Below are 24,435 nucleotides of genomic sequence, written 5' to 3' on the forward strand. Positions count from 1 at the left end.
GGCTGAGAACCTGTCATTGTAGAACATTCTGTTCCAAGGATGAAATCTTACGCAATTGCTCAATAGCACATTCTGCTGGGTGAACAAGCACATATCTGCCTTGCAAAAAAAAACCCAAAACCCTTCCTAAGCCCTGCACCTGTGCTAATACCATTAGCAGCTTTTAACTGAAAGAGGGTGCAACTAGCACACCATCAGATAGCCACTAGATGAATGGGCAAATGTGGTTCCAAGTGAGTGTAAAGTGATGCACATTGAGGCGATACAGTAAAATCACAACTTCACATATACACTGGTGGCCTTGGAGCTGGCAATGAATGACTTGGAAAGGAATCTTAGGGGCTGTGACTGATTGCTCAAGGAAAATGTCAGCCCAGGGTGCAGCATCTGCAAAAAAAAAAGTTAATTCTGTTCTAGAGATCAATAGGGAATGGACTGCAAAAAATCTAATGATGCCATTATATGAATCTATTGTGTGAACAAACTGGGAATGTTGTGCACAGTTCAGATCACCCCATCTCAAAAAACTGGAAAGGGGCAACCAAAATGACCAAGGCCAGAGGCACTGGCCATATTTCACAGTAAAGGAGACAATGACATTGAGGCTAGTTTTTTATATGCCTATTTAATGGCTCCCAAAAAGAAATAAGTATGAGCATACAAAAGAATTTGTAAGTAATGATTAATCCAGTAACATTTTTTTCCCCATTCTTGGATTTTATCTTCTTAATGAATGCTAGACAAGACAGTGACTGAATTTTAGCCTCTGTGAATGGAGGTTTAAATGCTTGGGGGGGGGACACACAAGAAAAAGGGAGTGTTCAACCAAAAGCCCCACCTCTCCCCCAAATAACCAGAAGACCAAGGTTTCCATATTAACAAATGCTCAATCTCAAATTCCGTAGATGGAGGTGGGGTATGTGGAAGAGAACATCTGCCTAACCTGATAAGCGAAAGAGGAGAAAGCTTATGAGCAGCCAGTTTTGATTAACTATGTAGTTATTAAGTCAAGGAAAGCAGTTGTCAAAGAGACAAGTAGGCCTCTTCTGTTGTTCTCCATGAACGTCAGCAAAGAACAGCGGGACTAAGCCTCTGGCCCCACCCTCAATATCAAACATACCACTGGCTTGCCCCCTGAACATCTGTAGCAGCGGCACTAATCCATACTCTGCTGTTTGTGCACAGTTCCCTGAACAAATATAGGCTTCCATGCTGTAGATGCCACAGGATGCATGTGATGTACCTCCAAGGCAGGAGGGTGCAACTGGTAGCATGGCTGGCCTTCTCCACCCGTAGACCCTACATGGGAAGAACAAAAGAAGAGGACTCGGGGTAAAAAGACAACTTCTGAGGCGTGCTGCATGGGGTACGCTAAAGGCAGCAGCTGGTAAAACTACGACGTTTTGGCACTTTAAGGCCCTTCAAAGGGCACAGAGAGATTTTTCAAGTCTTGTGTGCTTCAGAAGCCATTTGCAATACAGATGAGGTAAGATGCACAAAGGGGAGGTACCGCCCCCCTCAAAAAACAAAAAAACGCTGCATAGATGCTCTGCCACAAGGAATCAGATTACCCCGGGCCATTGAGAGCCCCACATCTCGCAGTCAGATGTACTGCCGGGGCACGTTTGCCATGAGTTCCACCGGACCCAAACTGGTTTTACCAAACACCCAAAGCAGAAGGAAAGGGTTGGCAAGACCTGCAGGTGTGCACGCCAGGAGTTAACATCCGACAAGCCAGGATTCCCTCTGGACCACAGATACCAGGTCATGTCAGGTGATCATCTTCGGAGGCCTGGGCAGGCAACACAATCGCTGTGCTGGCTTGAATGCCTCAGGCGATGCTCCTCTGAGAAACTCAACCTGGTCTGCAGGAAGGTCCTGCTCACAAAAGCCAGGAAGTCATTGTCAAGAGATACGGTCAAAGTGGATGAGTGTGTGTGTGTGCAGGTGGGGGGTGAGAAGACACCGGCTCTGCCAACTGCAGCGTGTCCAGGAAGACAACATTTTAGGAACAGCAGAGGCACTGAAGCTACTTGATCCTTGCCAGGGCAGCTGCCCTACGCTCTGTGTTCTGGAACAAGGCTCTGATTAGGTTCTTCACCTCGCTTGCGGAGAATGCAGCTGCAAGAGGCCCTTTGCCATCTGCCCACCTGGGAGAGTCAAAGACAAAAGAAATGGAAAGAGCAAGAGTGGTTACTTAAACAGCTGAGGGAGGGAGGAGAGAAGGGCAGGGAGAGTGAGGGAGGCCTTTCTGTAAACCTCTCTGCCCATGGCTTTCTGTGGTCAGTGGGTTGGGGTTTGGGGTCCTTGTACCGAGGCCTGTTCTTTGCACATTGCTACAGGACCCCGATCCACCCCACCTCAATTCCTGCCCTTTCTTTCCTTCTCCAGCATCTTTTTAAGCAAAGATGTCACATTCTTTAAAGAAACACACCTGGATCTTGGAAGATTAAATAATAATAATAATAATAATAATAATAATAATAATAATAATAATAATTTATACATGCCCTATACCTGGAGGTCTCAGGGCGGTTCACAACAAGACAACATATAAAATCAAATCAAAAGCAGTAACCCAATACCCACCCCCCCAAAAACCCACATTCTAAAGTGTGTTGGATGTCAATACAGTTGTACCTTGGGTTACATACGCTTCGGGTTACATACGCTTCAGGTTACAGACTCCGCTAACCCAGAAATAGTACCTCGGGTTAAGAACTTTGCTTCAGGATGAGAACAGAAATCGTGCTCGGGCGGCATGGCAGCAGCAGGAGGCCCCATTAGCTAAAGTGGTGCTTCAGGTTAAGAACAGTTTCAGGTTAAGAACGGACCCCCAGAACAAATTAAGTTCTTAACCCGAGGTACCACTGTAAAATCAACCAAAGGCCTGGTTAAAAAGGAACATTTTTGCCTGGCACCTAAAGGTGTGTAATGAAGGCGCCAGGCGAACTTCCCTGGGGAGAGCATTCTATAGAAGGGGAGCCAATGCAAAGAAGGCCTGTTCTCGTGTTGCTACCTTTCAGACCTCTCGAGGAGGGGGCACACAAAGAAGGGCCTCAGAAGATGATCTCAGGGACCAGGAAAAAGGCAGTCCTTGAGGTATTGCAGTCCTGAGCCATTATAGGTCAAAACCAGCACTTTGCATTGGGCCTGGAAACTAATTAGTAGCCAGTGCAGTTGGACCAGGATCGGTGTAATATGCTCAAACCATCCTGCTCCTGTGAGCAACATGACCACTGAATTCTGCACTAGCTGAAGTTTCTGAACCGTCTTCAGAGGCAGAACAACCAAAAATGTGTACTACTACAATAGTCAAAATATGGGTTTCTCTGGTGAAAACCACCTCTTGAGTGGGGCAGGGGGCAGGCACAGAACAAGCATCCTAGCCAGGCTGTATCATGCCACTGTCTGGTGTTTTCAACTTCTCCCAGACAATCCTTACTGGTCTGGAAGGGCTAACAGGAATAGGGAGGATGCAGAGCAGACTGTATGGAACACCCACCGGTCCACAATTACTTGCAGGCTGGCCTGTAGCACCAACATGAGCTCCTTGAACGTCATCCATTTCAGCACGTAGACGGGGACCTCCTCCTGGAAGGGTCTGTTCTGTTTTTCTTCTGGCAGGGGCATGAACACCAGGGGTCCCTCGTCCACCATCGTCTGACAAAGCATGTGCAACCTGTCTGCATTCTCAGCAGAGATATCCTGCAATACGGCAGAGAGCAAGAGCAAATGGGACAGGGAGACTGGGTGGTGTCAAACAACAGGCTCTCTGTGATGTAATTCATTTTCCTCTAGATGAATCAGAAAGAATATACTTTTTTTTTATTACATGATTTATATACCACTTAATTGAAAAAACCTGTAGAGTTTGCACAAAATATAAAATATTAATTTAAAAAACCAATAAAATCAAATGTTAAAAAGAAATTGGCATGAGATTTATCTGAACATTTGCACATCCCAGCCCACTTTCCAGAAACCCCCAAGTCTATCATCAGATTAGCGAGAAAAGTGTTTCAAGTAGCACACTTAAGATCGCTTTTACAAGAGATGCAGAAACTGGAGGTTTAAATTTTGCATATCTCAGAAGACATCAACGCTTGATGCTGACAAGCGGACTTATTCTTATAGTTTTAACTTCTGCTGCCGCCTTATGTTGAGAATAGTCTCTCCCCCCATCCCCCGGAGGAGAGCCCAAATATTTCCCTTGAAGTAACAGTCCAAGATGTGGTCTTTTCAACCAAGACAGAAATTATGTGCCCATCAGGACATTCAAAATAATCTCCTGCGTAGGAAGTGTGTAACACTTGACTTCTCTCTCTCTTTTAAAAGAAGCCAATTCCCATGCAAGCAGCATATTCACAAGTTCAAAAGCAGCTGTATTAAACTTAAAGATGTAGATCCTGACAGAGATGAAATTGCCATTGTGGGGGTTTTTTTTTTAGAGGAGTGATTCCATGCTATGGAAATTGGAAACGTCAGGCTTGCAGAGCCTGAGAAGCTGCATGGGGAGGCTTTTCCATCATCGTAAGAATTGGCTCTAACTTTCTAAACCGTGAACCAGATCCACAGAAGAAAGGCTGCTCACACTAAGAGAAGCAGCTGTGTTTGTGGGGAGGAGTGAACCTCAACTACATTGAGAAACCACCTGTGGCCCACACGGTTCTCACCTCCAAGGCAGAAATTCTGCTGATGATCTCAGCGAGAGCGGTGTTAAGCAGAGTCCCCATGGCCTTGCAGTAGATATTCACTGGAAGAACGTCCTGCCAGACCATGCCAAGCCTCTTCAGCTGGTGCAAGACCTTGAAAGAAACTGCACCTTCTTAATACATACAAACCCAAGAAGACTCACAATGTGACTGGTAGGGGTGGGGAGGAACAGACAGTGGCAGGATGCAGCTTAGAAAAGTAGGCACGTTGATGGAGGGATTCTTGGTTCTCGAACTTAATCCCGGAGTCTGTTCGACTCCCGAAACCATTTGAAAACCAAGGCATGGCTTCCGATCGCCTGCAGGAGCTTCCTGCACTCAATTGGAAGCCGTGGAAGCCAAGTCGGACGTTTGGCTTCCAGAAAATGTTTGCAAACCAGAACACTCACTTCCAGGTTTGCGGCATTTGGGAGCCAAGCCATTCGACTATCAAGGTACCAATGTACTAGAATTTGGAGTCATTCCAGGAAAACTGACAGGCAGCAAATTCAGAAAGTTTCAGAAACTGTTTCTTTACACAACTCATAGCCAAATTATGGGGGTGTCTCCGGCAAAATGTGTTGATGTTCAGCGGCAGAGATGGCTGTGAAAGGGGAGCTTTGATGATTAAGTAGAACCTCCAGGTTCAGAGATAGTATACCACTCAATACCAGTTGCTGGGGGGGAGCGTGGGGAGAAATGACAACAGGGGAAGGCTGTTGCTCTCATGCCTTGCTTAGAGGTTTCCTGGTGGAATCTACATGGCCAGGGTTAGAAACAGGAGAATAGACCAAACAGCCCCAGTAGGGCTCTCCTGATCTTCCTTCATTGTACAGAACAGTATCTGCCTTTCAGTGTCAGTGTAATGTACAGACTGCAAACGATGGGCGCTGTAAAAGCTTGCAGCCGATCCCTTAAAAGCTTCACCTCCACTCACCTGCCGCACAGCTTTGTTTGCCGCTGAATAGTTGTCGTCATCATCCACGCTGGAGAGATCCCTGGCGCTTGAGAGCCTCTCCAGGAGTTCCTCCTTTTGCACTCGCATCTGGGCCAGGAAACACTCCGTCCCTGTGGGGAAGAGGGAGAAGTCTCAGTTCTGGCCTTGAGTTCCAGAACCGTAACACCACCAGGCAAGTTTCTGAACTACCCAAAGATCTACCTCTTCATAAGCAGCAGGTCCCTGCAAAGTACACCAGGAGAATTTTCAAGGGACTTCAGGGGAATGTTCCTCTGCACTTGTGGTGAGTCCCACAGAAATACAATACAAAAGAAGATTGGGCAGAGGGATTGCTACTGTGGGTTGGCAAATTTACTAGTTTTCAGGGTCACCTGTGGTTCCGTCCCCCACCCCTTTCCCGCTAGAACAATCTTCCCCCACCATGCCTCCTCCAGATGCTGTTGGACTACAACTCCCATCTTCCTTAAACATTGTCCATGCTGGCTGGGGTTGATGGGAGCTGGAGTCCAAATGTCTGGAGAGCATCAGGTTGGTATAACAAGAAGAAGAACCTGGACTGTACCACAATGCCACACACACACCACATATCCCCGTTGTAATTGAATTCTGTTTGCATTTGAAAGGTACGCTGCTTTGAGAATCCAGCTAGGTTGGAAAGCAGGGGGTAAATATCCATAAACATGAACAAGTAAGTTTCCTCCAGGCTCACCAAGTTTCCTGAAACCAGGCACAAGGTCAACAAATGTGGCTATTCCATCCATTAGGTGGCCCCGGAACTGGTGGCCCAGGGTCAGAAGGTGGTGTGCAATGTACATGCAGTTGTTGTGATGTATAGCAGCCAGCTGGGGAAGTTTCTGGAGGTTTTCTCTAGGGAGAGGAAAAGAAGGGGGAGAGCAGATATTCCCAGATGGTCATGAGACAGTTTTTGATCATTTTCCTCTGCAACCATCTAAAGAAAATAAAGACACTATGTTTCCCAGAGCAGGAATGTCATTCTGTCTATATGCTTAGAACAGATATGTGGTCCCCTCGGATGCTTTTGCGGACCAACTCTCAACATTTCTGATCATTGGCCCTGCTAGCTGAGGCTGATGGGTTTCGGAGCCCAACACTTTATGAAGGACTACGTGTCTCCCATCCTTGGGGTAGAAAACTCCTAATGGAGGAAGGGCGAGAGGTGAAGGCAGAGGGAAGGCAGTCCCTTTGGGATCATGCAGTGCCCATTTGGAGTTGGCATAGCAATGAGATATGTTAGTTGCCAGTGGAGGAGCCTGCTGTTGCATCTTACTTCAGACTGCATGGGTAAAGGGAAGATGTTATCTGGCACCTGCATGGAATGTAAAGCTGCTGTTGCTCAAACATTTCTGAAATTTCCAAAGGATCACTGTCCAAAGACATTAAGCCATGTCTTCATAAAGGTTTTTTGTTTGTTTTTTAAGAGAGAACAAAAGGAGGAAAGGGGGACTGAAGAAACAAAGATTTTTCACCTCCCCGGCGAGGTTTTTCATGTCACTCACTTGTGATACATTGGCACCACATCACAGAACAGATGAAAGATGTTCCGCACCGAGTAGAAGAGCTGGATGCAGCTGGGAATGGGGGGGGGGGGCAGGGAGAAGAAAGGAAAAGCAGAAACATTATCTGGGTTGTGTGGCTAAAAGCATCACAGTTACAGCACAAAATGCTTGGGGGACTTAAGCATTTGTTGGCTGCATGGCAGGCCTGCATTCATACCCACTCAACAACCCCCAAACAATTCACTCAGAGTCCTCACCACTGATCCGTGCTGGCTGAGGCTTCCTGGAGCGTCTGATAAGCCAACACCATCAACTTCTGTACAGATTCACTGATGCGGCAGGCAGGAAACGAAAAGGTGTGGCGGCTCAGCCTTTTCTCATTCTCCAAATTTGTTGCCTGCTTGTCAAAAGCCTCAGATACTTTTTGCACCTTTAACTGGTCACCTGCTCCGGGGTCAGGCATTTTGGGGAGAATTACAGAGGAGTCTGGAGTAACCTAGGAAGGGGAAATAAAGATGTACATTGGAGGGGAGGGATGGGAGTGGAACTGCAGCGCAAGGAAAATACCAACTTAGGGCACAACTGAACTAACTTAAGAAATTCCAGAGGTGTGACAAGTGTTAGTATCTTGTAGCAAAAGCAAAGAGCGGTGTGGCAGCTTTAGCACTATAAACGGTTATGCCACAATAAAATTGTTAGCTGTTAAGGCGCAACAAGACTGTTTTAGACTAGTTTGACTTTCATGGCTACTTCTGAGGAATTCTAATGACATTAGGAGAACTGAATAGCTCCTAACACTGTATTCAATTAATACCCCAGGCCACCCTACAGATTGATATACATATGGTTCTTTTCTCTCCTGCCTCTGTTTCATCTCTCAACAACCCTATGAGGTAGGCCTGAGCAAAAAAGAATGAGTGGCCCAAGGTCAAGTGTTTGTGCTGGGACTGGAATGCAGGACTTTTAACGTGTCTGGAAGGAAGACCACTAAAAGCTAAGTGATCTTCCATTTTTCCAGAAAGATCAGAATACAAGTCCAATTAGGAAGAGGGGGAAAGTTTACTACTAGAGTGCATAGGAAGACCATAGAAACAACCCAGGTTAGGTTTACCGCACAGCCCAGCAGGCCCCAAACATACCGTACTGGCCTGAATACAAGCCTCACTTTTCCCCCAAATTCTGAGCGTGAAAAGTTAAAATGCAGCTAAAATTCGCGACCGTACAAAAATTGGCTTTTACAATATCACTGCTGGAACAGACATACAGTAAAAAGGAACAGGTGTAAATGGCTGAAGAATTTTAAGGGAGTGGCTTATATTCAGGTATCGTCTTTTTTTTCCTTTCCCCCCTTGAATTTTAAAGATGTGGCTTATATTCGGGTGTGGCTTATATTCAGGCCAATATGGTACTAAACTGATCTATGCAGAGCAGCACAACTCTGTATGGGGATCTTGCATTTCCTGTTTAAAAAAACTGGACTTTGCTCAAAATAAAGAGCTATCCCAGAGCACTGCCCGATTCACATACTTTGGAATAACTAAAAAAGACCCCCCCAAAAAATGCATATCACTAAAATGTAAGCATGGTTAACAACACACAGGATTACGCAATCCACCTGGAAAAATACTCAAACACTGAGGAAATAAGCAGAGGTTCTATTGGCTCAGCTACCTTTATGGTGTTGTGTATTTCCGATGTCATCAGATTTCTGGCTGCCACTATCACATCCTGGCATTTCTTATTAGCAAAGTGGCAGTTGACGTTACGGGCGTAGGTCAGCAAGTCGGTGGCATCCTCCTTTAGGAACCGCATGTCCTTTAAGGCTTTTTCAAACTCCTCAGTAGCTTTAATAACCTAAACCAGGGGGTGGGGGAGAGAGGAGGAACAGTGAGCCCCGTAAATGCTACCTATGGGTGGAACAGAAGGCTCAGCATTGGGAATGAATGTGCCTGTCTCCAGTTTTCAGGCTTTGAATCCCCATAAAATAAGGAAATTATGGATCATTTGGTTTAGTAGCAGGCCATGGGAAGCTGACGCATTGGAATTTATCAGACGCTATAGCGGCCTACTAACAACAGTGAAAAAAGGAAGACACTCAGGAAAAGACCAGTTAATTTAGTATGTGCATATTTTGAACTTTTGCCTTCATCCGCTAAGCAAACCTTTACAACTACAATTCAAGGGCTAACTTTGAAGGCAAAGGGAAGAGGGTTTAGGGAACTGTTCCACAGGCCTTTCCCATCCTTCACAGTCCCTCAGCTGCTGCAACGCTCACCTCAATATACTGCCCCAGTTTGCTGCTGTTGTTTGGGATCGAATGCACCAAGCAGTCGTGAATGAGACAGTCCGAAATGTCCTTCCAGATTGTGTCACCCAACACCTCTGCCAGGACTAGATTGGAGCTGTTCTCCTCCTCTGCACAGTGCTCAAGTGGAACACCTGGGAAAACAGATACAGAGTTCAGAATGTGAGAATAATCATGGCCCCCTCAATGCCCTGGCACAAAACACCAGCATGCACAATAGGGGCAGCTCCCCTTGGCAGATTTCCTCTGCATTTGGAAAACAGTGGCATAATTTTTAGAAGCCTCAATGGCTAGGCTGGTGAACCCTTGTCCCTCCAGATGTTGTTGAACTAGAACTCTTATCATTCCTGATCACTGGCCATGCTGGATGAGGCTGATGGGAGTTGGAGTACAACATCTGGTAGGCCACAGGTTCCCTGGTCAAGTTCTGTGGCATCTTCTTCAGCAGCACACAAGAAGTTCTCCTGACCCACTCTGACGGCCACCTCCCATGGTTCCGGCTAGCAAGGAGCTCCGTACCTAAATGATACTTGTGAAGGACCTCGAGTACCAGCTTGATCCTGGCAAACACCTCCACGGGGGACGGGTGGCCAAGATTGGAGCCCACAGACCTAAACCTCAGCGTGACGGCATCAGGGTGCTCCTCAGGGAAGGGCTGCAATGACGGGTGGGAGATGAGCGGCTTGAGGATGTACTTCAGCAGCAACTGTCCTGGCACAAGGAACAGGGAAGGAGGGAGCCATTAATAGCCGGGGTTGAAAGACAAAGTAGAAGAAGCATGCTGGGCGGCATTTCCACTTGGGCTGCTGCAACATTCCTTGAATTGGTCTAGCTTAACTTAAGAATGAAGATAGTACAAGGGGGTAGTAGATTCTTCTGGAGCAAGCAAGAGGAATTCCAAAATACTGCTCTTAACGAAGAAAAGATAAAACTGCAGCAATTTGTCTCTGTATATTTAATTAAACTCTTTCCCACATCTCCATGAATGTTTCAGCTACTGAGCTACAACCCTTCCACGCTTACAAGAGCATCACCCCAGTCCAATGCTATTCCTAACTGACTAGGCAAAATAATAATAATAATGAGGTGGGAAAGAAAATATTAACTGAGCTATACTGAAGATGGAAGAAGGATGCCTCCCCACTGTTTTAGGAGCTGATTAAGAGCAGACTGCTGTGAGGGAAGAGGGAAGCAAGTCTCTGATTTTAATCCGCAGCGTTCGGGTTCCAAAGAACGTTTGCAAACCGGAACACTCAGTTCCGAGTTTGCAGCGTTCGGGAGCCAAAATGTTCAAGTTGCAAGGCAGTCAACCAAGGCACGACTGTATTTGTAACCTGAAATGTAAAGAAAAGCTGACTATTACTTATCTGTACATTTATAAATCACAGAATTGCAGAGTTGGAAGGGGGTCTGAGGGACTTCTAATCCACACACCCCGCCGGCAACACAGGAATCTCAACTGAAGTATCCATGAATGATGGCCATCCAATCTCTTCTTAAATATCTCCAATGAAGGATCATCCATCCCCTTCCAAGAAGTCCACTGTTGAACAGCTCTTTTGTATTTAATAAGAACCAACAAATGAGCAAATCTAGGCTCCTCTGAAGGCCGATTCTAAGTGCATTTAACCTCACAGATTTTCAAAGGGAGAGCAGCAAACAGTGAAGTCTTATACATAACACAGAAGCAAACCACACTGATTTCAATGGGGCTTACCTGATCCAATTCAAATGACATATGGTTTTAACTACAGCCAAATTTCGGTTGTCGCCAGTGAAAGTCACTTACCGAAGTGCCTGAACTTCAAACGCAGCTCATCCAGGATAGCAAATGCCTGCAGCACAGACGCTACTGTTGGGCCAGGGACCACATCCTCCTTGGACAGCACCTTGCACAAATGCAGTTCTGTCTCCATGGCTGACTCCAGGCTGCCCGCTTCTAAGCAAGAAGTACACAGGACAAGCCCCCGTTACAGCAAAACATTGGCTTCAAAGCCAACGAAAAGAGCAAACACAGAGGATGGGTTTTGCATGGCCTGCCTTTCCAGACTTCAATATCAATTCACAGGCAATTCCACAAATAGGGTTGCTTGCATGTGTTCAATAGCAGCCATTGAGATGCATGTCCCATGTTGGTATGGATATTTACAAATAGCAAGAGCACATGCTTTGCATATAGAAAGGTCTCAGGTTCAATGCATGACAGCTCAGCGGAGGGGGGGGGGGAGGCGGTCAGGTAGCATGCAATGGAAAAGACCTGCCCTTGCAAATCATTAGTACTAAACTAAATGGGCAAATAATCTGAGTCAGTATAAAGCAGCATTCCATATATCAACCATATAAATGTGATCATGGTTTTTTATTTATTAACAAACTGTAAATCTTAATAAACAGCAGCAGCAATAATAAGGCAGCTTCCCATGTTACTAGCTTTAACTTCTTGGGACAGACTCCTCTATAAAACAGGATGCATATAAAACACAAAACATTAGATAGGAAAGAGAAAGCTCATCCTTCCTGAATCCAAATTGCTTTCCTTCCCCTGTTACACTCTGCCACAATCCTGCCAGAGAGCTCAGAAACATGTAAAGTGCAGAGTGCCAGGAGACATAAAAATCTTCAAGATGTAACCTGCAGAGCATGCTTGACCTGTTTCAAATCTGCAAACCCAAACAGTTCCTTGTCAACATTCAGAAAAAGGCAAGCAGGATGGCAGGCTTTGAGAGGATTCAGCACAAGGTGGGGCGGGGCACAGAATTTCCATAATTTTTGAGTTGGTTCTGCACTTTGTGAACACCAAACTGAACACAGCCTACAAAAAATGCACTATGGTCTGTCAGGTCCTTGACAAGCCACACTCTTCTCACCCCCCAAGTCTGTTTCTGCAGTCACAGACAAGCAGAAAGAAAAGGAAGCTTATCAGCACCAACCACCAAATTTTTTTCCAGGCACTCTGAAATTCAATGCCGGTTCCTACAAGTTTCAGCCAAGACTTCCAAGTGCTATTCAGAATCTCCCAACTCTTCCAAGTTTGTCAACACAGACAATAATATTACAATAGGCATTACTAACCATAAAATTCTAGGCATTTCAATTACTTTGGTTGCACTACCCAAAGACAAAAGGAACCATTACTTTTTTGTATAGAACTTCCAGCACTTGTGAATTTCTTTGTATCTCTTTGCTTGCTTGTTGTTTCAACAGTGCCATAAGGTACATTACTAATATTCCCATTGCCCCCACCAGACAGGGAAAAGTGGTTGAGAAAGAATAGCCTATGTATAGTCAAGAATAAGTCCACAGGAAAGCAATTCTTGAACCAAGCCCAATAAGTGAACCACAATAACTCTGGAGGGGAAATGTGTCTATAAGCCCTTTTAGACTCTATTATGTGATCAAACAGGACAATAAAGCCCGACGGAACCACATATACTCTCTGTACTAACATTTTAGTTGTGCAAAGACTACCAACATCTTAATCTTATAAAGCCCTACACATATATGAATATGTATTTGCAGGACCATTTTTCCAATTTGCAACAAGGCTGGGTCACAATAACTTAAGAGGCAACTTTTTACTAAGTGATACTATTTGTCCAACCAACTAAGTACCATTCACTCTGACTGGCAATGGCTCCAGCACCTGCTACCTCACTTTCTTAAAAATCTGGAGATGCCAGAGCTTAAATCTGGAACTTTCTGACTGCAGAACACATGCTCTACCACTGAGATATCCTTCCCTCCACCAGAGATCAGCCAAAGTCAAATTGTCTGCCGTTTCACCTCTGCCCTCCAAAAAGTACACATTTACAACCCTGAAACAATGCCGCCGCCAAACCTTTTGATTGAGGAACCTTCCACACAGCCATTTGCTGCCACTCCTGACCCAAGAGGTAGATAATGTTTTGGGTCTGCATTGTGAGCTCCCTGCGGAGCGCCTTCAGAATCTTCAGCTCAAAGCCTCGACGTGACTCCAGGGTTTTCAGAATCCTCCGGGCCTGACAGAAAGGAGGATAAAGAGACAAAGAGTAAGATACTGCACAAACAGTAGCCAAGCAAGTCCGTTCTTAGAGGGACACAAAAGTCCACAGCAGTCACAGAAGTCCCCAAAGCAACTGGAATTACCTTGTTCAGGTGGCATGCTGCTGACACATACTTCTTTTGTGGCAGCAAGACATTGAACTGTTTGAGAGCAGTTTCGAACTTTAAAATAAAAAGAAGGAAAAATCACTGTTGACTATATTCAGAATGAGGTCTGAAAAAACGAAGAAATGGATTGGCATTGCAACTGGGGAAGAGAAGCCCCCTCTCACCTCCTGCAGCTGTTTCAGCCCAGTCAGAACTAGCGTGTCTCTCTCCAGTTGCTGTTTCAGCTCAGAAAATTCTGCAATGGCCACGTTCAGGTCATGCTGAACCTGGAAAGGAGCCACAAAACCAAAGCATTTGTACAAGTCTGGGTTGCAAACATTATTTATCTGTTTTTTATTACATGTTGTACCTCCTTTTTGTAGGGCTAGGCACAGAAAGCATACTCCTTAGGCCCATGGAAGTTTCTTAGCATCTAGTTAGGTCCAGATACAGTATTATTTGAGGGGAAAAACCCTGTGCTGTGATGTTCAGGCAGCAAGGTCACACAAAAAAGTTACTTTCCAATTTGCAGTTATTTTATGATCATATAATTTTATGGGGCTTTTTTGTCAGACATAATATCAAACTTCTTAGTCCTTCTAACTAGCTGAAGACTCAGTTCTGGCAAAGGCCCATTATTTTTCTTTGCATCACCTCCATCTCAATCCTGGACTTCAGCTGGTCAATGCTGCCAGAAAGTTCCTCCACTTGGGACTCCAAATCCTTGGCACTCTGCATACTGGGCAGAAACTCTATGTACCTCTTGTTAACCATGCTGCAGACTTCATCCTGGAAGAGTGGAAGGAAAAGTCACTTCAAACTTACATAAAATCACAGAAGTGCAATAACTCATGGAACCCAATCAGTTGACCAAAAGCATGATTCTCCATTTGCCAGTTCCTCAGAGATTGCAAGCAATCCAATTTAACACAAGTAGATAAAAGGCGTAACAAACAAGGTCCCTGCACAGCAAATTATCTTTAGAGGCCTCAAGTAAGCAACACATGTTGTGTGGTGCAGCGGAAGGCAAATAACCCCCAAGGGCACAGTAGTCATATTGATCCAGAGAGAACTTCTCTTTGGTCCAACTGTCGGTAGTTGCACTAAGCAGTGGATTTGTTATTATTTAACCCTGGGACGCCATATGTTGCTAGAATACTCCCATCACCCCTGCCAGCTCAGCCAACAGTTAAGAGATCCTAAGAGTGGCACTCCAACAACATCTGGTTGAAGAACATGGGAGGACTAGACGACCAACTCTATGGGAAAGGGCCATAGCTCAGTGGCAGAGCATCAACTTTGGATGCCGAAGGTCTCAGGTTCAATTTCCAATGGCATCTCCAGGTGGACCTGTAGCTGTCCCCTGGAGAAGCTGCTGCCAGTTTGTATGTAGACAATACTGAGCTGGAAGGACCAAAGGTGTGACTCAGCATAAGGAAACATCTTACATTGCTATTCTACGGCAGGAGAAATCCTTTAACAAAATAAACAAAAAGCATTACACACACCAGTGTCAAACTCTGAAAAAACTACCTACCGGGTGAAAAAATTAACCTGCCAGCTCATCACAGCATAGAATAGTGGTTAGTGTTGCACTAGGGCTAGCACAGTGTTTCTCAAACTTGGGCCTCCAGCTGTTTTTTTTTGGACCACAGCTCCCACCACCGCTAGCTAGCAAGACCAGCAGTCAGGGATGGTGGCAATTGTAGTCCCAGAACAGATGGAGCCTTAAGTTTGGAAAACTTTACTGGCCTAGCAGATCAGGATACAAATCTCTACCCGGCCATAAAGCTCAGCACGTGGCCCTTGAGCCAGTCACTGTCTCTCCCAGCCTAGCCTACTTCTCAAGGTTGTTGTGGGGGTAAAATGGGGAGAATTGCAAAAGCTACCTTGAGCTCCTTGGAAGAAAGGTGAAATATGTTGAATGGTCTCTTTAAATGTGAAGGTTCATTATTGTTCCGCAAGATGTGTATGTCTTTAGGGGCCAGAGCAAATAACATGACCTAGTTTTACAGCTGTGAAACAGTATATAAGGTGCTGGTAAGTTGTGTTAATTAAGCTGTGTCAGCAATTGGGTATAGTATATGAAGAGCAGCACCTAGCTCTCTCACCTAGCAGCACCTGGGGGATGGGTTGGTGGTTGGGTCATGCTTGTTGATATATTTTGTTTAAAATGAGTTTTTGTTTTTGTTATTAAAACCTAGCTAAAGTTATTTTGCATTCCTTGTAATGTGTGGTCTCCCCAGCACGCTTTCTGCAGTGCAACTAATCTGCAAATAGCCAACACATGGCAATGAATAAATAGAAGAATACATAATACAGATGTGAAAGAAATAAGCAGCTATCCTATCTTTAAAAGACATCTGAAGGCAGCCCTGTTCAGGGAAGTTTTTAATATTTAATGCTGTACTGTTTTTAACATTTGATTGGGAGCTGCCCAGAGTGGCTGGGGAAACTCAGCCAGATGAGCGGGGTATAAATAATAAATAATAATTATTATTATTATTATTATTATTATTATTATTATTATTATTATTATTATTATTATTATTATTTAATTCCGCATGGGCTCAGAAACACTCTCGCTTAGATCACTCCATTAAAGGATTTCAGGGGGTAAAAGGAAGGCTTCGAAAGGGGTGGCGCCCATGTAAGCCCCGCCCCTCTGCGGCCAAGGCCCGCCCACTAGGTGACAGGTCCCTCCTCGGAGGCCCCGCCCACCTCTTTTCCCCTTCCCCCCTCCCCTTCCTCGCACCTTGAGCTCCTCCACCCGGCAAGAGAGGCGGGAGATGCGGCCGCTGAGGCCCTCCTTCTCCAGGCGGCCCGAGCAGGCCAGCACGGCTTCCACTAGCGAGGCGCTCCTCGCCTCCGCCTCGGCCTTCTCCGCCATGAGGGAGCCGGCGCCTTCGTCAGCAGCCGCCGCCAGCACTTCTCCTTAGCCGCGCGAAAGGCATCACGGGAAAGGGAACGCGCGTCAGCCTTTCCCGCCGGGAGAAGCCTTACATTCCCAGAGTGCCCTGCGCCCGCCCCGGGAGGACCGCCCGTGGAGTTGGGCGCTGGGGAAGGGTAGAGCGGCACGCGCAGGATACGGGCTTCCGGTCTCACGTGGAAAGTCGTTTCTCAGGCCGGAAATGCGGGCCTTGATATTTAAAAACAGAGACACCGGACGAGGAGAGATGGCACTGAAGGGGCCCCTCTCGAGAGTGAACGTGTGCGTTTGTTAAGTAATAAATTAAAACGTGGCGTGCTTTTGCATTTACGTGCTTTCGCAAAGCTTACATAGGAAATGGGGGCGGGGAGCCATAGAGGTTCCGAGGGGTAGAGCGCCGCAGCTCCGTTCCCTTAAGAAAATCCAAACGAGGCCCAATGGCGGCTGCGCATCTGTGGCCATAGATATAGAAATGTAGAGCAGCTTCTGTTTTGGATTCCTTTTTGGGCCGCTTGGCGAGTCTCGCCTGCCGGCATGGGGTGGAAAATGCGCCTTGCGGGGGACAGGATTTATTTTTAAATATAGAAATGCAAACCAGCCAGACAGGGAGGCGGTGCTGCATAGGGACCTCCCTCAAAGGAACATGTGTATGGGATGTTCATCTGCTGCTGTAATTCAGCATAGTACTATGGATGAAAATGTAGTTGTTATAGTTGTGCGTTTTCTTAATTGTTGTTGATGAGCAGAAATAAACACTTAACAAACACATCGGTCGGTTTTCTTTCGCCTCACGTCAAAAAGGATATCGCAGAGCTGAAAAAGGATCGGAAAGGTGCAATCAAAATGAGGAAAGGGATGAAGCGACTCCACTAGGTGGAAAGGTTGCAGCGTCTGATGATGCCTTTTTAGTTTAGGGAAAAGGCGAGTAAGAGGCAACATGAAAATAGTTTTTTACCCCCCCCCCCTTCTCTCAGCACACTAGAACTCGGGGGCATCCAATGAAACTGTTGAAAATCTCAGGACAGATACAAGGAAGTTATTCACACAGCACGTAAGTTAAGCTGTGGAACTCACTCCCACAGGATGCAGTAATGACCAGCACCAACCTGTATGGCTTTAAAAGAGAATTAAACAAATTCGTGAAAGAGGAAAATATTATCAGTAGCTTCTAGTATGATAGCTATGCTGTGCCTCCACAGTTGGAGGCAGTAACGCATCTGAATACCAGTTTCTGGAAGCCACAGGAGGAGAGAATGGCTCTTGGGATCATCTTCCGTTTGTGGGTTTCCCTGCAGATGGTTGGCCGCTGTGGGAACAGGTTGCTGGACTAGATCATAGAGTCGGAAGGGACCCCAAGGGCCATTTAGTCCAACCCCCCACAATGCATGAAGGGCCATTGGCCTGACCCAGCAGGGCTGCTGTGTTTTGTCCACTGCAGAATTTTGATGCTTTCTTTGGGGGTCTGCATAGAAGTGGGGCTGGGGTTACTTTAAAGCTGTGTTGTAGTTGTGATGGCCCTAGGAAATTCTCCACACACAGACTGCAATCCTATACATATTTACTTGGGAGTAAGCCCCATTGAAATCAGTGTGGTTTGCTTCTGTGTTATGTATAAGACTTCACTGTTTGCTGCTCTCCCTTTGAAAATCTGTGAGGTTAAATGCACTTAGAATCGGCCTTCAGAGGAGCCTAGATTTGCTCATTTGTTGGTTCTTATTAAATACAAAAGAGCTGTTCAACAGTGGACTTCTTGGAAGGGGATGAATGATCCTTCATTGGAGATATTTAAGAAGACATTGGATGGCCATCATTCATGGATACTTCAGTTGAGATTCCTGCGTTGCCGGCGGGGTGTGTGGATTAGAAGACCCTCAGACCCCCTTCCAACTCTGCAATTCTGTGATTTATAAATGTACAAATAAGTAATAGTCAGCTTTTCTTCACATTTCAGGTTACAAATACAGTCGTGCCTTGGTTGACTGCCTTGCAACTTGAACATTTTGGCTCCTGAACGCTGCAAACTCGGAACTGAGTGTTCCGGTTTGCAAACGTTCTTTGGAACCCGAACGCTGAGGCGGCTTCCGATTGGCAGCAGGGGCTACTTGCAGCCAATCGGAAGCCGTGCCTTGGTTTCCGAACGTTTTGGAAGTCGATTGGACTTCCAGAACGGATTCTGTTCGACTTCCGAGGTACCACTGTAGAGTCAAAAGGCTTGTAGATTATAGTCCTGAACTGTGTGTGTGTGTGTGTGTGTGTGTGTGTGATGAAAAGAACCAGCAAAGATTCACGCTTACATCAGGGAACGTCCAAACCTTTATATTTTAAATAAATAAATGGCATTTCCTTGTGAAGCACCCCAGAGGTTTCTTGCAATCACAAGATATAAACCCTAGTAAGTGAATGAGACTGCAAATACCTCAAAACACTGATGCAACTAATTGGCATCAAATCTCCAGGGTTTCATGCAGGGTTCTTTCCTGAACCAGGGACACTTCTGCCTGCAAAGCTTTACCACTGAGCAACAGCCCTTCACATGAGTGGTGCTGGGGTAAGCCCTATCAAGCTGAAGCATACAGAGCCTCTAATTGCTCCTGGAGCAGCTGCTAGCTTAGGAGAGGATGATTCGTTGTCTGAGTCTGCTGTGACCTACTAAAGAAATAACAAGGTAACTATTAATTACCTCCTCACCAGTCTTTCTCTTCCCATAGAGTTGAAGTTCACAGAGGCTAAATGTGTTTGGACAGCTTCTTTACATAGCAGAGTAACTAATAAAATATGCAAGTATATTCAGAAATATATGTCATTTCCCCCAAAGTGACATGTTTTGCACAGTTCTCTCCATTTCCCTTGCCCCGTTTTTCAGTTTTTGCCCTCTGTTTCCTAAATGCATAGCCTGGAGCATTGCATTTAATATCATACAGTGGTACCTCTAGTTACGAACTTAATTCGTTCCAGAGGTCCGTTCTTAACCTGAAACTGTTCTTAACTAGAGGAATGATTTTGCTAATGGGGCCTCTTGCTGCCGCTGTGCCGCCGGCACACGATTTCCGTTCTCATCCTGGGGCAAAGTTCTCAACTTGCGGTAACTCTTCCAGGTTAGCAGAGTTTGTAACCTGCGGCATTTGTAACTCGAGGTACCACTGTATTAGGACTTTGCCCCCTACTTGGTCTCATTGGAAAACAAGCTCATTTAATCCTACATCAGCCTTCCCAGACCTGATGCCCCTGTGAAGTTTTGGGTGACAAGTCTTTTGGGAATTGTAATTCAAAGCACCAGCAGGGCACCAGTTTGGGGCTGTCTTACATACTTGCTGAAGCAAGTTGCTTCATTGGAGACCAAGCCAACAAATCTTTTCTTCTGCATGAAACTACTGAGCAGTTTTGTTTTATTTTAATAGCTCAGAGTAAATTCAAGACAAGTGTGGATTGTTCAGGGTTGGTAATCTGTTTATGAACGCAGCACTGCTACAACTCTAGCCTTGTCAATAACGGCTTTGACACACCATGTTGAACTCACACATATGTAGAGCCTACACAGGAACATAGGAAAGTTGTCAGTACTATATAAAGTCAGAGTATCCGCCATCTAGATCAGTATTGCTGGCATAGACTTGACATATTCTGCATGCAAGGCAGACAGTCTCCCACTGAGCTATGGCCCTTCCATGCACAAGAGTAGGCTAAATAAGACCACCATATGGAGGCTGCATGCAAGGTTCCTTTGATCTCCCTTTGAAGCTTAGAGCTACTTATGCATATTTGAAAAGAGGAACAGCACGGTATAGCACGTACTTTCCATGGGGCAGCTGGTTTACCTATTATTTTAATTGTATTTTAATTTGTCTTTATTATTAAACACCATATTAGGTTAAGGTCTGCTTAACTACTGTTTCCCCCCTTTTTGTAATGTACACAATATCTTTTGTTGTTGTTGTTCTGTTTTGTTTCCTGCACAGGTACTGTCTCTTGTTCTTTTTTGTGTGCCTTATCTTACTCTGTGCACTTGAAATTTTGTACCTTTTTGTTTTTCAATAAAGAATAAAACTGAAATGCAAGCTCTGTAGTAGGCAGGGGAATCTGTGGCCCTTTAGATGTTGCTGGACTCTCTTTTCCCCAGAAATAATTTTTATTTGATTTTACAAGTATAAAATTATAAAGATGACACAGCACATATCCACAATTACGAGATTCCAATGAATCTCTGGCCTTCCCACCTTCCCCTCCATGGGTTCTATTATCAAATCTTTTCTGCTGCATCCTTTTCAATACTCCCATTTTTTTATATAAAATAATAATAATAATAATAAATTTTATTTATATCCCACCCTCCCCAGCCGAAGCCGGGCTCAGGGCGGCTAACAACAATAAAACAGTACAAAAGTACAGCACAAACAACACTCTAAAATCATTCATTATAAAATTAATTCGTATCAAGCCACTGGCAACCATTGGGCCAGAGCTCCGCGAAGATTGCCAAGGGAGGGAGTCAGGCTGTGCCCTGGCCAAAGGCCTGGCGGAACAGCTCTGTCTTGCAGGCCCTGCGGAAAGATGTCAAGTCCCGCAGGGCCCTAGTCTCTTGTGACAGAGTGTTCCACCAGATCGGAGCCACAGCCGAAAAAGCCCTGGCTCTAGTTGAGGCCAGCCTAACTTCTCTGTGGCCTGGGACCTTCAAGATGTTTTTATTTGAAGACCGTAAGTTTCTCTGTGGGGCATACCAGGAGAGGCGGTCCCGTAGGTATGAGGGTCCTAGGCTGTATAGGGCTTTAAAGGTTAAAACCAGCACCTTAAACCTGATCCTGTACTCCACCGGGAGCCAGTGCAGCTGGTATAGCACCGGGTGAATGTGATCTCGCAGCAAAGACCCCGTAAGGAGTCTCGCTGCAGCATTCTGCACCCGCTGGAGTTTCTGGGTCAGTCTCAAGGGCAGCCCCACGTAGAGCGAGTTACAATAATCCAGTCTGGAGGTGACCGTCGCGTGGATCACAGTGGCTAGGTCAGGGCGAGAGAGGTAAGGAGCCAACTGCTTAGCTTGGCGGAGATGGAAAAATGCTGCCTTTGTTATAGCTGCAATCTGCGCCTCCATGGAAAGGGAGGTGTCGAAGATTACACCCAAACTCTTAACGGACGGTTCTGGCACTAATTGCGCCCCCGCAAGAGATGGGAGTTGCCCCCCCAATCCCATATCGTCCCGTCCCAGCCACAGGACCTCTGTCTTCGAAGGATTTAGCTTCAACCGGCTCCCACGTAACCATCCAGCCACAGCTTCCAAACATTTGGTCAGTGTGTCTGGGGCCGAGTCAGGATGGCCATCCATCAACAGATAGAGTTGGGTGTCATCGGCATACTGATGGCAACCCAGCCCAAAACTCCGGACAAGCTGGGCGAGGGGGCGCATAAAGATGTTGAAAAGCATCGGCACTTCATTATCTCCATAATACCCATTACATTACAAGTGTTTTTGCAATCCTGCTAATGTTTTCATCTGTTTACAGTGGTCTCCAAGATAAATTATAATTCCCCCCATTCCTTATTAAAGTTTTGGTCTTCTTGGTTCCTGAGCTTTCCAGTCAATTTTGCCATTTCAGCATAGTCCAACAATTTAATTTGCCATTCTTCTCTGGTAAGATGTTGCTGGACTTTCACTCCCGTCAGCCCCAGTAAGGCCAGTGGTCAATTACTATGGGGGCTGTAGTTCAGCAGCATCCGAATGCTAGCATAGGAATAGCCACCCCTGCTCTGTAGACAGGAGGGCATTCGCAGTACAAGTTAATGTGTGGTTGAGATTGAGTAAAGAGATAGACACAGCCCATGTAAACTTTTATCATTATTGCAGGGCAGGCTCTTCTTCCCAAAATATATTCTTTTCCTCACCTCTCCCACCCCGTTTCACTCTAAATATCCAGGGGAAAGTCCCATTCACAGACACCCGCAATGCTTTCAACATTTCCAGATCATGTCTCCAGCTGATACTTGCCTCACAGCACTCATCTGCAAAGCATGAAGGCACACAATATATCCTTGTTCAAAGAATAAACTTTATTCGCTTTCCCATTTCCCCTCCCAGTGTCCTTGTTGGAAAAGGGTGTGTGGCTTTGTGTAAAAAATAATTCCATTTAGCAGCAGCCACAGCAAAAGAGGGACCGTAAGACTGGTGAGTCCAGAAGCTAAAGGCTTCCATTAGGCAAAGAAGGAGAGAAATGGGGGCCAGCTAAATGCACATGGGCAACGAGGGAGGGAGGGATAGGACAACACATCCACCAAGAAAGAGTTCTGTATGGCACTGTGACAAGATGAGACACTTTCGCATTTGCGCCTGGAGGGAGCTGCAGTTGGGGGTGCTGCCTGCAGCCCAGGCACCTACTGCATGTGGCATAGAAAAGGGGGGAGCCAGAGAACTGGACAGACCCCAGAACACCCAACGCAAAGCTTTTTCCAAAATGGTTAAACTTGAAGCAAAGAAAGATTCTGGTCAACCCTTGCGAGCTATCCAGCTTTGACGGGGATAGCTATGCAATAAAAGTAGTCAAAAGGGTTTTGGGTTGTTGTTTTCAAAGGGACAGATTCAGCGTTGAACTTCTGCTTGCAGAAACCAGAACCCCCAATCGGACATTGATTCAGGAACACAAAAGTTGCTCTTTGTAAGGGATCCGGCCCCAAGAGCTGTCCTGTAGTGCAATTTTATTTCAGGGCATCATCTTAACTCGGCAAACCCAGAGAGAGCTGATGGGAAGAGTCTCCTGAAGTCAACAATGGCTGGACAGGGGGACGTGTTTGAGGACTTGCTGAAATAGGACAAGCCTTCTTTCCATACAGCTCCACCCGGGAGTGCAACAACCACAACATGATGTGGAAAAAATAGCAGCTACCCTCCTGCAAATCTGAAGGGCATCGCTTTATTCTTGGTTCCTGTTGGTTGAAAGAGAAGCCCTGAATGCCTGAGGTTGCTTAAACACTGGCCTCTGGGTTTTTGTATTCGCTGCTTCTCTCCTCTTCTGTGATGTTGGAGAAGCCCAGCTTAGAGAGGCCTTCCTCACTGGGACCATCGTTGTTGAGGTCTGTCGACAGACAGGGGTGCAGCAGATGGTCCCAGTACAAGCTGAGAGTCGACTGGTCCTGGTTTTCCATCTCCCGCTGTTCATACATCTCTCGTGCACTAATCACTGGCGTCTGGACTTCGAAGGTCTTCTCAAAGCGGGTGTAATCTACACGGAAGGCGCCTTTCTCCAACGTCATGCAGGGCTCAAAGCGGTGGCCCCACAGGATCTCGTCCTCTACGTAGGAGGTCCGGGCTTGACACGTCATTCCTGGGGGGAAAGGAATGTCAGTGGGTGGTAGGAAATGTGGAAGACACCATGCAGTCCAATAATAATAATAATAATAATAATAATAATAATAATTATTATTATTATTTATTTATTTATTTATTTATTTATTTATACCTCGCCCTCCCCAACCAAAACCGGGCTCAGGGCAGCTAACAACCAATAATAAAAACAAGTTGATTAAAATACAATTTTAAAGATTAAGATACAACATTAAAACATTAGGATGCAGCCTCTTTACAACTCTATTGGGTTCAATGGGACTTACTCCTGGGGAAGCATGTATAGCATCGCAGATTAAGTTATACATCTATGTTATGTTGTTTGCAGGAAAAAAAGTGGAGGGCAAAGAGTGGAAATTGAAACATTGGCATTGTCTGAATTTGGCAACCCCCATATTTTTGTGTAGGGATTGCCATATGGGTCAAGAGTTGTTTTACTTTAAGGGGGTGCAAGAGGGAGAGTGTGGGGTTCAAGTAGAAAAAGGAGGGGGAACAAAGGCCTCCAGAAACCTGGAACTGGCTTTGTGACTTAGAGTGTTGCATGAAATGAGGACTTTGGGGTTGTTTCTGTAAGACACAT

General features: G+C 45.7%; 2 protein-coding genes and 1 long non-coding RNA gene across 6 annotated transcripts in view; 1 reads left to right on the forward strand and 2 right to left on the reverse strand.

Annotated features, from left to right (window-relative positions):
- Positions 1-606: 606 nt before the first annotated feature.
- On the reverse strand, positions 607-17,279 carry ZW10 (zw10 kinetochore protein). The gene is made up of 16 exons (XM_083588548.1): positions 16,358-17,279; positions 14,257-14,391; positions 13,788-13,889; positions 13,600-13,677; positions 13,313-13,472; positions 11,264-11,413; positions 9,994-10,185; positions 9,445-9,608; positions 8,841-9,023; positions 7,427-7,665; positions 7,170-7,241; positions 6,362-6,519; positions 5,632-5,762; positions 4,677-4,808; positions 3,506-3,708; positions 607-2,150 (listed from the first exon to the last, which is right to left on the reverse strand). Exons 1-16 carry the CDS (start codon positions 16,490-16,492, stop codon positions 2,030-2,032), a joined length of 2,355 nt encoding a protein of 784 aa, XP_083444674.1. The 5' UTR covers positions 16,493-17,279; the 3' UTR covers positions 607-2,029.
- On the forward strand, positions 16,739-20,102 carry LOC310750751. Its single transcript, XR_014542227.1, has 2 exons — positions 16,739-16,811; positions 17,278-20,102. It is a non-coding gene; the product is annotated as an uncharacterized lncRNA (long non-coding RNA).
- Positions 20,103-22,549: 2,447 nt separating this feature from the next.
- LOC310750466 (G protein-activated inward rectifier potassium channel 4-like) overlaps positions 22,550-24,435 on the reverse strand; it is a 34,060-nt gene continuing 32,174 nt past the window's right edge. For all 4 annotated transcript variants that reach the window (XM_083588673.1, XM_083588675.1, XM_083588672.1 and 1 more), the window contains one exon: positions 22,550-23,835. In XM_083588673.1, the coding sequence (XP_083444799.1) occupies positions 23,477-23,835 (359 nt within the window). In that variant the 3' untranslated portion in view covers positions 22,550-23,476. The remainder of the gene's footprint in view (positions 23,836-24,435) is intronic.

The sequence above is a fragment of the Podarcis filfolensis genome (assembly GCF_964270895.1).
Source record: "Podarcis filfolensis genome assembly, chromosome: 15".
Classification (NCBI taxonomy): Eukaryota; Metazoa; Chordata; class Lepidosauria; order Squamata; family Lacertidae; genus Podarcis; species Podarcis filfolensis.

Excerpts from the sequence above, each read along its gene's own strand:
- ZW10 (XM_083588548.1), bottom strand. The coding sequence starts at position 16,492 with ATGGCGGAGAAGGCCGAGGCGGAGGCGAGGAGCGCCTCGCTAGTGGAA. Across the intron at positions 9,024-9,444 it reads AACTGGGGCAGTATATTGAG|GTTATTAAAGCTACTGAGGA; the intron begins GTGAGCGTTGCA and ends CCCCTGGTTTAG. Across the intron at positions 4,809-5,631 it reads CAAACAAAGCTGTGCGGCAG|GTCTTGCACCAGCTGAAGAG; the intron begins GTGAGTGGAGGT and ends GTTTCTTTCAAG.